Source organism: Montipora capricornis, chromosome 1, assembly GCF_036669925.1.
Source record: "Montipora capricornis isolate CH-2021 chromosome 1, ASM3666992v2, whole genome shotgun sequence".
In the NCBI taxonomy this organism is placed as follows: Eukaryota; Metazoa; Cnidaria; class Anthozoa; order Scleractinia; family Acroporidae; genus Montipora; species Montipora capricornis.
In genome coordinates this window covers 32,514,677-32,532,013 of record NC_090883.1, presented here as the reverse complement: position 1 = coordinate 32,532,013, position 17,337 = coordinate 32,514,677, and the positions used below count along the sequence as shown (strand labels likewise).

The 17,337-nt window shown below is 38.2% G+C and overlaps 2 protein-coding genes across 2 annotated transcripts in view; one reads left to right on the top strand and one right to left on the bottom strand.

Annotated features, from left to right (window-relative positions):
- The first annotated feature begins 5,689 nt into the window (after window positions 1-5,689).
- Window positions 5,690-17,337, top strand: part of LOC138039154 (nucleotide-binding oligomerization domain-containing protein 1-like) — an 85,241-nt gene continuing 73,593 nt past the window's right edge. The window contains exon 1 of the mRNA XM_068885346.1: window positions 5,690-8,702. Coding sequence (XP_068741447.1) covers window positions 5,693-8,698 — 3,006 coding nt within the window. The 5' untranslated portion in view covers window positions 5,690-5,692 and the 3' untranslated portion in view covers window positions 8,699-8,702. The remainder of the gene's footprint in view (window positions 8,703-17,337) is intronic.
- LOC138039468 (leucine zipper transcription factor-like protein 1) overlaps window positions 12,292-17,337 on the bottom strand; it is a 23,460-nt gene continuing 18,414 nt past the window's right edge. The window contains exons 8-12 of the mRNA XM_068885518.1: window positions 17,063-17,128; window positions 14,809-14,868; window positions 14,420-14,464; window positions 13,839-13,942; window positions 12,292-13,117 (exon numbers count right to left, since the gene is read on the bottom strand). Of these exons, the coding sequence (XP_068741619.1) occupies window positions 13,099-13,117; window positions 13,839-13,942; window positions 14,420-14,464; window positions 14,809-14,868; window positions 17,063-17,128 (294 nt within the window). The 3' untranslated portion in view covers window positions 12,292-13,098. The remainder of the gene's footprint in view (window positions 13,118-13,838; window positions 13,943-14,419; window positions 14,465-14,808; window positions 14,869-17,062; window positions 17,129-17,337) is intronic.

The following is a 17,337-nucleotide window of genomic DNA, read 5'->3' as shown; positions in this document are numbered from 1 at the left end:
GGTAATGGGCACTTTAATCAGTACCATTTTCTCTCAGTCCCGCGGCAGAATGGTTCATCTTTGATTCCCTGGCTCTAATTTTTTCAAAACAGTCGAGATGTTCAGTACAAGACCGTACAAGGGAAATCGGGCTTCTCTACGCAATTGTAAAAATTGCATTCATAACTGCGAAGATCATAGCTTCACTTGAGAGATAAACAATCTGAATGCAAAACTTTTTACTACTAAGTATAAACGGTTCAGTGAATGATGCAGTGAATGAGTTCTCGATTGTTCTGATCCGGTTGACCTGACTGACAATAATCATTAAACACCGCGTTGTGTATCAAAGAAAAGAATGGCAGAAATTGGAGCAGATAATAAGATATCAAGCATCTGTGATCACTGTAGCGAAGCATTATTTTTGCTCGTCTCTTGTGTTAGAGAATGTAAAAATACATATCAAATGGGACTATTAACTGGCGAAATTTTCATGCATGTCCAATACTCACTAAGGACACTAAGTGAAACGACACGAATGCACGATCTGTCGACCCGAAAAATGCATCTCATTAGATAGAATAGTCGTACAGCTGTCCCAGCGAATCGAACGATCCGTACGATTCGTGAATCGTTTTTACGACCCGTCTCCATTCGACTATTGCATGTAATAGTGGCAGTATGTCGCTCAGTTTTATGCGGAAACTCCGGGAAACTGCCCGAAGACAAGATCTGTCGAACCGAAAAATGCATCTCATTAGATAATACCGTCGCACAGCTGTCCCCACGAATCGATCGATCCGTACTATTCGTGAAACCCTTTTACGACCCGGCGATTCGACTATTGCATGTTGTTGCTAATTTTTATGCCTGTCAATGTGTGTATGCGTCGCGGTCCAATTTGTGAATGAGCTGTTGTCCATAAACATGAATACACTGAACCGCATACCAAAACAAACGAGACAATGTGTGTATGCGTCGTTCTAAAAACCCATGCCTTCAAAGGTTTACACGAACGCAAGGAAAGTGTGCACGCCTCGTTCTAAAAGCCTGTGCCGACAACCGAAAGTGTGTATACCTCGGAGCCTGCGCCGACAAACAAACAAGGGAAAGTGTCAAGTCAGTGTATGCTTCGTTCTAAGAACCCGTGCAGTCGTGACTTATGTGTATCTAAAATACATTCCCCAATTGCTAGTTAAAAATCACGATCCATTATGATTCCACAATTGCGGCACAAATATTCATTAATAAACTACCCACGATTCTTGCCCATAGAGCCTCTGAGGGTTCCCTTTTCAAGAACAGCGATTTTATTACATTGCCGACAAGCGAACTAACAGTGCATTTTATACCTCGGAGCCTGCGCCGGCAAACAAACAAGGGAGAGCGTGTATGTTTCGTTCTAAGAACCCGTGCTGTCAAGCGAAGAGTGTATACTTCAGTCGGAGCCTGCGCTGACAAACAAACAAGGGAAAGTGTGTATGGCTCGTTCTAAAAGACTGTGCCCACGAACAAACAAGGGAAAGTGTGTATGGCTCGTTCTAAAAGACTGTGCTCACGAACAAACAGGGAAAGTGTGTATAACACGTTGTAAAAGCTTTCTAATTTGAACAGTGCTAATACTGAATAGTATGCTAATTGGCTCCAGACAAAAATTGAGTACTTTGTAAGCTTTCGATTGATAATGTTGCGATTGAGCATGTTTCCTCTGTTAAATCCCTTGGAATATTTATTGATGAAAATATACGGTGGCAAACACACATTGATAAATTATCTAAAAGGGTCGCTTCCCGGGGATAGGAGCAATAAAAAGAATTAGGCCGTTTTCCCTCCACCCACTCTTCATTATATATACAATGCACTAATTCAATCTCATTTCGACTATTGCTATCCTGTCTGGGGTAATTGTGGTAAAACGTTATTTGACAGGCTACAGAAGCTTCAGAACCGTGCCGCTCGCGTAATTTTATAAAATTTGATCATTTTATTGTAACAACTCTCCCCTTGTGGGAATCGGCAAATTTTTCGATATAATTATTAGTTGACGTGGACAAGTGTGTTTAAATAGGAAATAAAGTTTTATTTAAGGACGGTGCCTACTGTTGTTATTGCGCCGATACGTTCTGCGTTTGTCGAGATACTCGGGTTTCCTTAAACTACTAACACAGGGATATTTTTGCGAGGTTTAAAACTATGCAGAGAAAGTATAACTTAGCAAGTTCCCTTAGTATCCAAAAAGATTATTGGGGTAAGACTGTGAAGAGATCGCGGTAGACTAATAACTGAACTCGGCGACAAAGATATCAAGAGTAGTCTACATGCGTCAATGGCATGCAGTCGATGATCATGAATATCTCAATTGGGTTTTTGAACAGAAAAAAAGAAAAAAAAAACGTTTTCAGTAAGAATAGGTCGGCGACGAGATAATTTTGTTTTTCTAGCTCTTTCTAAGAATTTGACCTTTGAAGTGATTTGCAACACACAAGAGTTGTAGTGAAGGGAGCTTGCATTTTGCTGAAGACAGAAAAACTAGTTAAGACTATTTTATTAGTTATTTTAAAAATCCAAAATGACTCACTACATATCTTTTTTAGAAAACTCTCTTTGTCACACTGATTAAATCTTTAATTGATGTCTTGGCTGGCCACTAGTTTATTTTGCTTTCAGCAGGCGGAGGTTACCACAGGTCAATAATTAGAACTAAACATCACGACAAAAAAAGATACCAAAAGTGATCCACAAGTGCCTAAGAAATATGCCTTTTACTCATTCTGTCGATTACGTGCCCTTTAAGCCAGAAAGAAAAAAAATGTTCTTTCTGTAAGAATAGGAGATAAGTTCTTTTCTTGTAGCTCTTTCTAAGGATCTTTGGGTGATTACACATGACGTCATGGCCGCCATGTTGACTCGATTATTATGCAAAGCTTGAGCTACATCTTTCTATATTGTTTTGACACCAACCTGGCCGTCTTATCACGTGAGTCCAATTAAAGAATATCGGACTCGGGGGGAGTGGGTCCATTTTAATGAAAAACAGTACAGTTAGTCAAAACTAATTTATTAGTTATTTTAAGTTTCAAAATGACTCACTAACTGATTTTGTTTCGAAAACTCTTTTTTACGGTCACACTGATCAGATATTGTATGATTAATGCCATGGCAACAGCGTCGTTTTGTTTTCTGGACGCAGAGTGTACGGGTCAATGAACTTCTTCCGATGAGTGACAAGTGTAGCCACCGCCTTATTTATAACTTAGAGTTATAAAATCGTTTTATGTCAATCTTGGCCTTATTATACGACGCCAACCACACCCAGCTCAGAACCAAACTCGACAACGATCGTATTGCCAGAACTGAAATCCTGCGTATTGCTAGAACTGAAATCTCGACCGACTTCACTCTCGCAATTTTTAGGATTGTGAATTTTCTGCCAGGTTATGTTTTCAATTTTTTAAAATCATTTTTTAATGTTTCTGTGCACGAATTTTAGTATTGATCTTTCAACTGCAGCTTAGTGGGCAAAGCCTACTAGCCTTCTTGGTTGACTCAATTTTCGTTCGGTCTTTTCAAAGTGGGAAAAGTCAATTTGTTTCCTCGGAGCTTATTAATTTAAATTAAGACAAAACGATGCACAGTAAACCTCTAACTCCTTAGTTTGAACGGTTGAGGATGAAGACCAACACTTTGGACGAGAGTGAGTAATGCTGTGAATGAGTTCTCGATTGTTCTGATCTGGTAAAAACAGCACATTATCGATTGACCTGACTGGAAAGGATCATTAAACACGTTAATGAAATAGTTTTTGTTTTGTGATCAGTAAAGAGGCCTCGTCGCCCTTTGTTTTGCTGGGCGAACTGGTGTGTATCATAGAAGAGAACGGCACAAATTGGAGCAGATAATAAGATATGAAGCATCTGTGATCACTAAGCATTATTAATTCTCGTCTCTTACGTTAGAGAATGCCAAAATCATACATATAGTAAATGGAATTATTAGCTGGCAAAATCTTTAACTAATTGTACATATGATTACATTTGATCATTTTTTTGTAACAACTCGCCCCAAGTTGCAATTGTGGGAATCAACTTTTCGATATGATAATAGTTGACAGAAACAAGCATGTCTAAATATTAAATAAAGTCTTACTTAAATATGAAGCAACGAATGCATAGTAAGTTCCTTTCGGCATTGTTTTTCTCAATCGAAGCTTAGCGGCCCCGTTGAGTGAAGAACTCGTTCTGATCTGAGGGCGCCTGTAAAACTCCTATTGCTTATCTGAGTTTCAGAAAAAACTATATGACAACCAAACATTTCCCCCCAAAATCGTACGAAAGCTATTTGAGATCAATAGACAGAATGCGCTTTGTTAATAACCCATATATTTATTTATGATTTATTATTTTATCGGGCTGATCGCGTGATCATAGCGTTCTGCCTGAGGCCAAAGAACACTCTGACAATAAACCTCTCAACCTCCATGATGATAATCCATCACAATTACTGACAAAAACAGTAAAATATGCATATCCTGTAAAAGGCTATCACTTATAGTCATGGCCCTACAGTCTCATAAATAAATATACCATTTCAGTGGCAACCGTCAAGGTCAATCGAAGAGAAACAATTAGTAACTGTGAAGAGATCGCGGTAGACTAAATAACTGAACTCGGCTTAACGACATTCACGACAAAGATATGAGTAGTCTACAAGCGTCAACGGCCTACAGTCGATGATCATGACTAAGTCAATTCGGTTTTTGAACTGAAAAAGAAAAGAAAAGAAAAAAAAACGTTTTCAGTAAGAATAGGTCGGCGATGAGATAATTTTCTTTTTCTAGCTCTTTCTAAGAATTTGACCTTTGAAGTGATTTGCAACACACAAGAGTTGCAGTGAAGGGAGCTTGCATTTTGCTGAAAACAGAAAAACTAGTTTAATAAGCCTATTTTATTAGTTATTTTAACTTCCAAAATGAGTCACTACATATCTTTTTTCGAAAACTTTCTTTGTCACATTGATTATATCTTTAATTGATGCCTTGGCTGGCTACTATCAGCAGGCGGAGGTTACCACAGGTCAATGAAGGCCTGAGAGTAAACATCACGACAAAAAAAGATATCACAAGTGAGCTGCCTTTTGCTTATTCTGAGGATAATTACGTGCCCTTTAAAGCAGAAAGAAAAAAATTGTTGTTTGACTTAAGAATAGGAGATGAGGTCTTTTCTTGTAGCTCTTTCTAAGAATTGGATCTTTGGGTGATTTCACCTGACGTCATGGCCGCCATGTTGGTGAAAAGAACAATAGCGAAATAATAATTGAACCTAGCAAACCTTGAGCTACATTTTTCTATATTGTTTTGGCACCAACCTGGCCGTCTTATCACGTAATTCCAATTAAAGAATATCGGACTCAAGGGGAAGGGGGAGGGGTCCATTTTAATGTAAAAAACAGTACGGTTTGTCAAAACTAATTTATTCGTTATTGTAAGTTTCAAAATGACTCACTACTGATTTTGTTTTGAAAACTCTTTTTTACGGTCACACTGATCAGATATTTCATGATTGACGCCATGGCAACTGCGCAGTTTTGTTTTCAGCACACAGAGTGAGGTTAATGCGGGTCAATGAACATCTTCAGTGAGTGACCAATGAGAAGTACAGCCACTGCCTTATTTAGAAAGAGTTATGAAATCCTTTTGTGTCAATTTTGGCCTTCTATGACGACGCCAACCACACCCAGCTCAGAACCAAACTCGACAACGATCAAACACGAATTCAAAATGAATTTCAAAGAAGTGTTTACTCCCAAAACTGTTAACAAGTACAGTTTTGCAGCAGTTTTCTTTTGGATTTTACTCGATGGAATAGTGTGTGCGATATTTTTAGACATGGAGACCAACGAATCAAGATTCGACTACCGCTGCGATGTGAAAACCGGCAGCGACAAGGATTTCATCAGAGCAAAGTGCTTCGACCAGTACCAAAAGAAATTTAACAAACTCGGCATTCCTCTCTACGCCTTCGTCATTGTTAATTTCTCCTTGATTTCCATGGTGTCCCTCGTATACTCGCAGAGCGTCAAGTCAACAATTAATAGACTCGAGGGCAGCTGCAAACATGCTAAACGAGAGCGCAGGAATCCAAGCCGTCGGCTGTTTGTTGCGTATTTATCTCAACTTGCCGCAAAAGTTGCTCTGGGGATCATTTTCATTGTCTTCCTGGAGACCGATTTACTTTATCCCAGGCATTTCCCCACAGATTTCACCTGTCTTGTCAAAGAAGATAACGATTCGGGGCACCTATTTACGAACCAGACACAATCAACACTTCACAAATGTTTCAGTCAGAGAGCAACGAATAAGAATTTCTGGACCAATGCTGTGACAGTGGTGAACGGCATTTTCGCATTTTTTGCTTTCGTGGAGATTGTCTGGATCTTATCACGAGCTAAGAGAGCAAGAAACTTTATGGACAATGGCCAGTTTTATGCTGATCATTTGAGATCGAACTCGGATGAAAAACACGAAACACCTCCAGAACAAATACGGTTAACTGAACCTCCAGTGGTAGCCATCAATATCCAAAATATTCCTTCACTGGAAGTGCCTTTGGACAACTCAGAACTCCCTCGAGAGCAACTTGAACTCCCAGAAGCCATTAAGAAAATGAAGGATGATTGCTTAAATTTCACAGAGCGACTGACTGATCTAAACCACCCTTTTACACATAAGCCAGGCGAAGGCCCGAAACCCAATGATCTTAAAATTGATCAAATCTATGTCAATGTGGCAATGCATGAAGGCAGAGCTGAACATGTCTTTGCGAAAGACAGAAGCGAACTGCTTAAACAATACCCGCCCGATTCCAAGAACTGTGTCTATGCCAAACCAGAGGATGTTATTGACAAAGAACACAAGAACGTCCTTGTTGTTGGACGTCCTGGCGTAGGAAAGACATTGCTAAGCACTAAAATCCTTCGAATGTGGGCATCTGGTGAAGCGTTCAGTGGAGAACAAGATGACAAAACTAACATTGTTGTTGTGTTCCTCATGAAATTCAGGCGATTTACCAGCAATCTAGTGATTAGTCTCCGTGAACTGTTGGCTAAAGCAGAAATAGTTGAACACTTAGTTGAAGCTATGTGGGATTTCGTCATTAAGAACCCAAGCCAAGTCCTTTTTATTTTTGACGGAGTCGATGAGTATTCTGCGAAAGAGGATATCGCTAGAAAAGACCACACATGTTACAAGAATGGCTTGGAGGAGAAGATGCCCGTTTCCGCTTTATTTAACAAACTAGTGGGAGGACAACTTCTTCGTGGTCTAAACATAATCACAACAACACGACCAACGGCAGTGACCTGTGTTGAATATGTGGAATTTGATAGAACAGTCGAAATTCTCGGATTTACGTCGGAAAAGATTGAAGACTACGTCGAAAAGTTTACACGAGGTGTTCGCAACGTAAAGGACAAAATTTGGGGACACATTAAGTCGAACATGAACCTGTTTTCATTGTGCTACATCCCAGTGAACTGTTTCCTCATTTGTTCTTGTCTTTGGGAAATTATCAGTCATCCAGCACACACCCGGCTCCCTACAAGAATGACTGAGATTTACACGATGGTTGTAAAGATTCTCTTCTTTAAGCACAACCGGCAAAGCAGTGCTCAAGGTAACCTGAATCTCAAAGATTACATGTACTTGCCGTTTAACGAACTCCCAGATGATGACAAAGAGATTTTCAAGAGACTGGGAGAAATTGCCTTTGAGGGAATAAAACAAGGAAGATTGCTCTTTGAGTCAAGCGAAGTCAGTGGACTGGAAGATTGTGGACTTCTTCACAGACTACCAGACGCCAAATCCTCGCGTTTGAGTGAGGCGCCGAAAGCCCAATACTGCTTTACACATTTAACATTGCAAGAATTCTTCGCTGCAAAAAATGTTGTGGAGTCCTTGAGTAAACGAAAACTAAAAAAATTTGTGTCAAAACACATTAACGATGGTGCATGGCAAATGGTGCTGCAGTTTGTGGCTGGATTACTCAAGCCTGATCCAGAAACAAAGAGCTCAAACAGCGACATTTTTATCAAACTGCTTCCTATGTCTACCGAGAAGAAATCCGAAGACAAACTCATGAACTACTCGTTACCAGCGACAAAAACACTGACCTATTGGCCAGCTAGAAAAGACACACAGTTAGCAGTGAACTTATGTAAGTGTTTGTACGAGATTGATGATGAAAAACAGCAGGCAGTGTTACAAAACAAAATTGAGCAAATTGGCTTTAACGCCGTAGATTTTAGTCAGTGTTCACTCGGGCCTGTTGACTTTGCTGCTGTCTCGCATTTCTTAGAAAATGCTTCGGGAGTTTTGAGTATGAATTTGTTCGGGAATGATCTTGGTTCATTGGGTGCAAAAGAAGTGCAAAAGTTTCTTGTCAATACTGGATGCAAACTAAACAGCTTAAACCTCAGTTATAACAAGTTAATTGATGAAGCAGCCGAGCATTTATCAGCAGCACTAAAGCACAGTAATTGCAAACTAAACAGATTAAACCTCAGGTATAACAAGTTAACTGATGAAGCAGCCGAGCATTTATCAGCAGCACTAAAGCACAGTAATTGCAAACTAAACAGCTTAAACCTCATGGCTAACAATATAACTAATAACGTTGCCTTCCGTAAATCAGTGCAGCATATTAATTGCGAAGTTTTAGTTTGAATAAACTTAAACCCTAAAAACACGCAGTCGTTTCATTTGGATGTTTTTTATCTTACGTAATTGTAAGTTTGAAGTTTGGACGGTAACTAAATCAGTACGAGAAAAATTGAAGGTTTAAATATTTCAAGCCTTTGAATATAAAGGGACCATGGATTCGTGAAAGCTTTTTTTAAATAACAAAATTATTATAGGTTCAAACATAACAGATGAATGAACAATACAAGAGCAACAAAGTCAAACAAATTTGACACTGAATTTTGTTTATTAGATTGTGACATACAAGCGATTTCATTTAAAATTCAGCTTACCAAAAATAGCTTCACAAAGACAAAGTGTCCAACTATTTCGTAAAACCAAACAACTTTTTTGAAGCGTCTATGGTCGCTGTGTAAAACATTTCAAAGCTGAGCTCCTTGCACTTCTTCCCAATGAACCTTTGATTATTCAATGCTTAGGTAACTTGAATTCAGTGTACAGATAATTTCTTTAGTTCTTTTCTTTTAGTTGTACTTTTTTTAAGTCCATTGTAAACTGATAGCACAGGATCGTGTTTCAAAAGCCACCATCGAGCATATTTTTCTTGTAAATATTGGCTTTGGTGGAAAACAAAAAAATGCTGAGTTGATATTCAACTACTTTGCTGATGTCATCTACGGATCCAAATGAACCAATCAAAAAGAAGTTTTGTGTTTCAATTAACCAATCACAAAGAGACTGAAAAAGTGTCTTGTTTTCTAAGAGGTCCAACTCTGGACTGAAATGAACCAATCAGGAGAGTTGAGGTGAAATTTGGATCCTAACTTTCACAGATTTTCACTTTGTGAAAAATTTTAACACTAGTAACCACACCACAGGGTTGTGCTATAAAGGGTAGTAAAGAAAGTAGTTGCCCTTCGGGGAAGACAACACTGAAATAGTTTAAAAGTTTGTAAATAATATTTCAACCTTTACTTTTTAATTGCTTTGTAACATTATTATCAACTGACAAAACGAAAGATTTGTCAAAATGCATGCTTGAAATTGTTTGCAAGTAATAGTTCATACTCTGAGGATTCTTGGTAACATTTGTAAAAGTAGTTGTGATTTAATTAAAATTTTGAGATGATGAATTTTGTGTCTGTGTATGAATTGACTCACTTTGACGTGTCACTTTGTCTGTGTTTTGAGTCCTACTCCCCCAAAAATTATTCATTTGAAAATACAAAAACTCGAAAGAAACTCCAGGTTAAGTAATTTATTGCTTTTGCCATTTTAACCCGAAGGTTAACTTGAATACATCCTAATAACGCGTAGGAGGGAGAAAGACCTGAAGTTAGCTAATCCCAACACAATAGCTCCGGTTATACACCCCTCCCTCAACAATACCTCTTTGCATGCAAGCGAGGCTGTGATGTAGCACCATGACCCCACCCAAGATAGGAAGATAGGAATTTCGGAATTTCGTATTTTTTTGTTACCTTCGTTTTTCTTTTCGGCCAGATTCTGCAATGTTATGACGTTATCATCATTCGTGCATACAAATCCCCTCCCCTCCCCACCGGTACACGTGTTAGAAGAAGGCACAGGGCCACCATTGCAGTTGAGTTACAGAAGAATCAGCAAGCGAAATCGCGGGACTTCAGTCTTGAGACAGATTATCGCGGCTTAAATGGAATGGGAACTTTCCACCAAGGAGCAAAAATGTTCCTTTCTCATGTTTCTTTTCGATAGTTTGGAGTCCTCTTCATGATATTCTCGTCGTTTATTTTCCCTCGTGTAAATCGAACATTCCTGTGCACTTCAGAGGAAAATAAGAAGCAGATGCACTCCGAAAGTCATGTTGGAATAGAGCTCGAACAAGACAACAAGATCCACACGAAATCATGCAAATTTTGCAAAGTAGTTGTTGGAATCACAGTAGTCACAGCAGTTGGAATTGTTCTTGTCACCGTACCGTTTGTCACGCAAGCTCTGAGAAAGATTTGCCTTCCTTATGTGCCAGCGACAGAGAGACTAGTTACTAATATTATAAAGATGGCAAAAACCTCTAAAAGGCAAGGATCGACGATGGTGGACTTAGGCAGTGGGGATGGGAGAGTGGCAAGTTTTCTTAATATTATGCGTCGTTTTTTGCTCCGTATGGGGCCTTTGCATGTCCGAGTCACGTGACCTTTTCAATCATTGTCAAGAATGGTCGTGATACAAAATAGATGCCAGAATGGAAAGAGCGTGATGTAATTTGTCGAAATGCCAATAACGGAATATGAAAAATACCGTAATACTCTTTGTTTGTCCCTCCAGACTTGAGTTACAATGGTCCCAAGAGAAACTGGAAACAATGCTTATGAAAAATTTTGGGGAGAAAACAAAGAGCACTATGGTATTTTTGAGGCCGCTGACGTTTAGGTGAGATATTTTACAGTGATTTTAATGCTTAAAAAATTGACTGAGATTTTTATGGAAAACAACTGCTGGATTGCAAGCTAGCCTGCTTGCAGGTGATAGATGTTGTGTCACCATGAAACACTGTCAGACGCCATATTGGAAGGATGTGGGATAGGTCTGGGCCCCGTGACAAAACGATGGGGCCCGGCCCAGACCTAGCCGCGCGAGTCCAAGATGGCGACCTCACTACGAATTCCAGTTTTTTCGACCATCCATACGCGTAGCAGCATAGGCAGCCCAAGCTCGCGTCACTACAGACAGCCGTTGAGAATTTAAACGCGTTATAAGACTTTGTATGGGAAATCAAATACCGTCGATTATAAAGCCTAAAAAATGCTCAATTTAACTTTCATTCAATAAAGTGAATAAAAATGACTCACCTCTGGTGTATTCTGGGTCCGAGGTCAAATTAACTCCACCCGATGGAGGTACAGTCATTACAACACTTATCCCATCCCCACAGCGGCTCCTCGTAACCATGGCGGTTTTACGTGAAGCCGCTGTCGGGATGGGGTAAGTGCTATCCTGACTGTACCTCATCGGGTGGCGTCAATTTGACCTCGGACCCAAGCTCCGTGTCCTCGTAGGTGATCATAAACAGTTAAATTCATCAGCAAACGTGGAAAACTAAGCAGAAAATGCTCCTTTCCAGTCAAGTTCGTAGGGATTTTTGAAGACGAAACATTCTCCGAGGTTCGCAAATGATGTGGCTTTAGCTTTGCGTGAAAAAATCTTGGCTGGGATGGATTTTCGAGTCGCAAACCGCCTCTGAGCTGACAACTGTCGGAATCGTAGTGTGCAGCCTTGACTTCGTCTTAGAACATTGAAAACACTGAAAACACAGAATTCCCGAAACGGGGTAATAAGCTCCAAAAGGCACAAGAATACACCAGAGGTGAGTCATTTTATTCACTTTATTGAATGAAAGTTAAATTGAGCATTTTTTAGGCTTTATAATCGACGGTATTTGATTTCCCATACAAAGTCTTATAACGCGTTTAAATTCTCAACGGCTGTCTGTAGTGACGCGAGCTTGGGCTGCCTATGGTACCAGGACCAGGTACGCGTTGATGAACATAGAAGCAAGACCTCGTCAGTGCGCAAACCAATATTATTGTCCAGATTAGGTGAAAATGTGATGAGGAAAAAATAGAAACTGCTCTAAACTATAAGTCCTAAAAAGTGCTTTATTACATGTATTTCCATTATATCATTATTGTCAGAAACCCATAAGGGTTGAAACGTGTAACGCGCGTTCACAGCTTCCGAATATTCAGTGCGAACTGATTAGTTGAATGTTTCAGTGCTAAGTACCATATTTGGAAACCCCTCGCTCTTGTTGTTCCAAATATGGTACTTAGCAAATTGAATATTCAGAAGCTTGTTTCCCAGCACACACGGGGCCGTTACACGTTTCAACTCTTATGGGTTTCTGTTATTGTACAATGGAGTTAAAATTACTGAAAACTAGACTACATTAAAAGAGATCAGAAACAATGCATGACAGAACAATGTTGAAAAATGAAGACTTTTAAGAGGAGGATTGTCGTCAGCAACCATTCTTAGGACTCACCGAGTAGGCTCCACCCATAATCACCCAGGCAAATAAAACAACTGTCAGCATTCATAGCTAGTGCATTTGCATTGTACTTTTTGAGCCATTTTGAAAACTGTAGTTATTGATAATTTTACATTACAGCTTGATTTAAGAAAAAAGATACTCTGACTGATAAATATCATCATATACCCGGTCCAGGAATTTGAATATTAAGGAAAGAAGTCCTTCTCAAGATGGCTTTAACTATGTGAATGGGATGATGACATTTTTCAGTAACCATGCAACCTTTTTTGCACCAAACAGTTTATGAAGTTAATATCCATGAGACTGAGAGAAGTGTCCTGGTCGCAGTAGCATGGTGGCTGTAAATTTTGCTCACTTTAAGTTCTTCTGGCACTCATGCAGCACAAGCACAACATCAAGCATCAGGTTCATATCTAGAATGCACGAGGACAAACAATGCAATCAAATCAATTTTGTTGTCTTACTGTAGAGCCTGATAAGGTTCTCCTATCAGTAGACCAAATCTTAGTTCCCTTTAGTATCTCATTCAAAATAATAATAATGATAATAATTTTATATGGTACCTATCCATACATGTTCTAAGCACTGACCAACAAAAGTTAAAAGATAAAAAGTTTAAAGTTAAGAATTTTATTACATATACAATAAAAAACTTAAATTACATAAAACAAAGAAAGAAAGAAAATAGTTCTACTAAGTGGCTAAAATAATAGTTCTAACTATGACTGCAAATCACTTTTTCTCATCTTATCAGTATATACATACCGGTAATTATATAATCTTTTTGTTTCATTTGTTACTGTTCTTGAAATTAATAGATCTGAGAATTATGACAATGCTTTCCTAAACTCTTCAAGCAGAAGGTGTTTGAAGTTGACGTCTCTGGAACTATTAAAAATTATAAATTTGTTCACTTTTAGCCAGTGTCTTTTAGGGGTAAAAATCTTATATTGCCACACCAACCTTCGTAAGACTCCGGTATCTTTTAGGGGTATTTTTGAAAATTTCTGATGATAATCCCCGCCCTACGATATATAAATCTTTAACGCTAAACTTAATTTGTTCAGAAACACGAAGGAAGTTGTGTAAACTATGTCACAGGTAATTGTTACAGGTACATGTCACTGAACATACTTGCGTAAACGACTTCGTAAATCCTTAAGCTGTTCATTCTTTGATGTTAACATCTGTTTCATATTCCTGTACTGAGTTGTCTCATTAAATTTCTTGGCAAGATCCTGTAAAAAGAATTTGAGAAACAGTTTCAAAGTTCTTCTGAAAACTTATGCTAGTGGTTTGCAGTACCACTTGTCCTATGCATACAAGTAGAAAGTGACATACATGTATCTTGGACAAAACCACTGAGTCATGTATTCAAATACTCTGTGGTTTGGCCATAGATAGAAGACATTTATGTTTTGTAACTCAATAGAATTATGTTCTTTTAACTGTGTTTAAATTGTTTTTAATCATTCTATCAGTGGCGTTTAATTTGTCATCATCTCGCACCATGTTACCCCCCCTATGATTGTCAGTAAAGACTGAATATTTTCCAACCTCCAGAACCTTTGCAATTACAGAGACTTAATGTAAATCTCTAGACTTGGGTGCAAAACTCAAAGCCTATTCACAGTAAAAGCAAACCATCTATGAATGAATAATGTTACCAGTTTCTTTGTAGTGTCAATAGTGATTTACAAGGTTAGTACAGTTACCTTTTCAGCCTCCTCAAGATCATGTTGAAGCTTTAATATTTCGTGCTGCATAGTTAAAATACAACAGAAATTAGCAATTTAAATCATTTGCTCACAAATACAAGTTGTAACTTTACGCTAAGAGAAAAGGCAATAGATGTTTGTGCTGCAACCGTTCATATCAGCCCAGTAATGGTAACCAATCTGAGCCAATTAACGTGTGGACCAATATGTCAGTCGAAGTGTTGGCCAACAGTCAACCAACATCATACAACAGTTGGTTGACTATCAACCAATGCGTTGGCTGACGTATTGGTAGGATCGGATTTGTTACCATTCCTTATCAAACCACTCTAATAAGACCTAATAAATTTACAGGGATTTTTTAAAATCAATAAACACTTTGTTACCTTACAGTTTACCAATTCTTCCTGTAATGTTGCAGCTTGGGAGGTCCCTTTTTCTTTTGTCTGCAAAGTAGATAATTATGATAAATAAATAAAATACTCAACGAATATAAACTCAACAACAACTTCAGCTGATGTGAATTGGTGGTCGCTAAATACATCACTGATGCCAAAGAAACAAACAAAAAGACTTTAGCATTGATCATCAAAAGAACTACTGTTTGTCCATCACTTACTACATACAACTACTATAATATTATTCAGCTTTATAAAGCGTTTTTTAAATGAGTGTCGTAAAACCAAAACCAAAGTAATTACTTTGGCCAATCAGAAAGGACTGAGACAATCCGGCAAACCAATCAAAACTCGAAGTAATTACACGTAGCCGACACAAAGCGCGGGAAAATGTGCACGCGCGAGCCACCATTGGTTTTGGTTTCACTTCTGATTGTTTGAAAAAGTGGCGCGAAAACTTTGAACAAATCACTGAGCGAAGTAGATGCAAAACCAAAGTAATTCGCTAATTACTTTCGACACTCAATCGAAAACCGCTCTAAGGCAACAGTATTTATTGTGACAGTTGGTTTTTATCCAATCATCCACTTGTTACTGGAAGGTGACACTCTTCATTTGTCATACATGTATAGATTTACATGTAGGCTTACAGTGTAAACTGAAGAAATTTCTCTTCAAACAACATGGGACTGTCCAGCGATGGTGAGCTTATTTGGAGTTTTGTGGTCTTGATTTTGACCATGGTCAAACATTTTTCTGTTGGCTTCTGTGGATGCAAAAGTTTAAAGAGGGTGGTGAAGGGTATTTTCGTGAACCGTGAATTGCTTTTTTTTTATTTTCTGTGAAATGTGAAATGACGTTTTTTTCCTTGTGAAACGTGATTTTGTCAATTTACGTGTACTTTGAGCTGTGATCTTTGAGAATACTTAACCATAAAATGAGAATTTTGGGTGTTAAATGCACAGTGAACTGTGACGTAATTTTGCTTCATGTTTTTTTTTTTTTTTCCTTTTATTTTGCGGGAGCACGAGCCTGAGAAATTATAACAATGGACTGTAAATATAACTTGGCAGAGCAAGATAAAACAACTACCACTACATCTGGGTAATTTTCATGATTCACTGAAATGTGAACCTTTGACACATGGCCTGCTAGCCTTGACAGCTTTGTTGGTCAATCAACACGGCAAAAACTAGCTTGGAAATTGTCTCAGAAGGTCCCAAGACTCTTCCCAATGTAACCATTCTGATGAGTTTCTATATGGCAGACAGCTGCAGCTGTCAACAAACGTAAGGAAATTTGTTTCTGTAAAATTAGTTCTTTTTTTTTCCTTGAAACGTGAAATGGCCATTTTCTTTTTTGTGAAATGAAATGTGATGAAGATCCCCCCTTACCACCCTCTTTAAAGTCCCTGATTCTGTGAAGTGAGGGACTGTATCCATTGCTTACTATAGTGTTAGGCCAATACTGCAGATTCAAGTCTCAATTTAACACTGACTATTTCCAAATTCAACACAGTTTCTTACATAATTGCTTAAATTGCAAAAGGTTTTGCAAAGTTTTTCCTTTGAAAATCGCCTTTTATACAATTACATGGTCAAAATCTATTGAAAGTACTACTAATTACTAAACAGATTATTGCATGTGGTTTGAATCGATTTAAAACCAAGAGTAACGTGAACCCTGTATGCGTGACAGAGCTTTTAACCCATTGACTCCTGGGGGTTCCCCATTGACGAATAAAATCGTCTGGCGTGAGACAGAGTAAAATACTACGTATGGCCGGTTTTGGGGTGAATGGGTTAATGCTGTGATGAACAACAGTTTCATATAACAGACAGCTTAAGACCCTGGATGATCGCTTCACTAAAATGGCCACTTCAGCAGTATGGAACAAATTGCCGAACAATGTACGTAACAAAACTAATTTTAGCAAAAAAAATTTAAACCTTCGCTTAATTTAAGACTTATTTTTTCAATGTAACTTATAATTATTTGGATCTTAAATACATACTTTTATTACTTTTAAGGTTATTAATTAAATGTATTCATATACTACTTCAACCTCATTTACGCACCTGTGTAATCAATGTATATTTCATTTACACCATTTTTTAAGTTAATTACTTTTGTTGCGAATTTGATTTTATATAGATATTTGCATGCTATAAATTCTTATAACATTTTCCCCAGCACTTCTTTTTTGTGAAATTGTGTACATATGCAAGTTCAGGGAAATTACCTTTTTCAAATCTAATTTAGCAGCAGCCATCTGTTCCTCGAGATCAGCCATTTCTTTGTCATAGGACTAAGACAAAAAAAACAACGCAATCAAAATATTGATTTTGTAATAACAATTAGGGATAAAAAAGAACAACGTTTCAACCTCTCCGAGGTCATTTTCAAGTTCAAATAAAATATAAAAATAATACATCAGGGTTCATACTCTTTTAAGCTCTGCTTCAAAATTCCATGACTTTCCATAACTTTTTCTATGACCTTCTCTACCTTTCCATG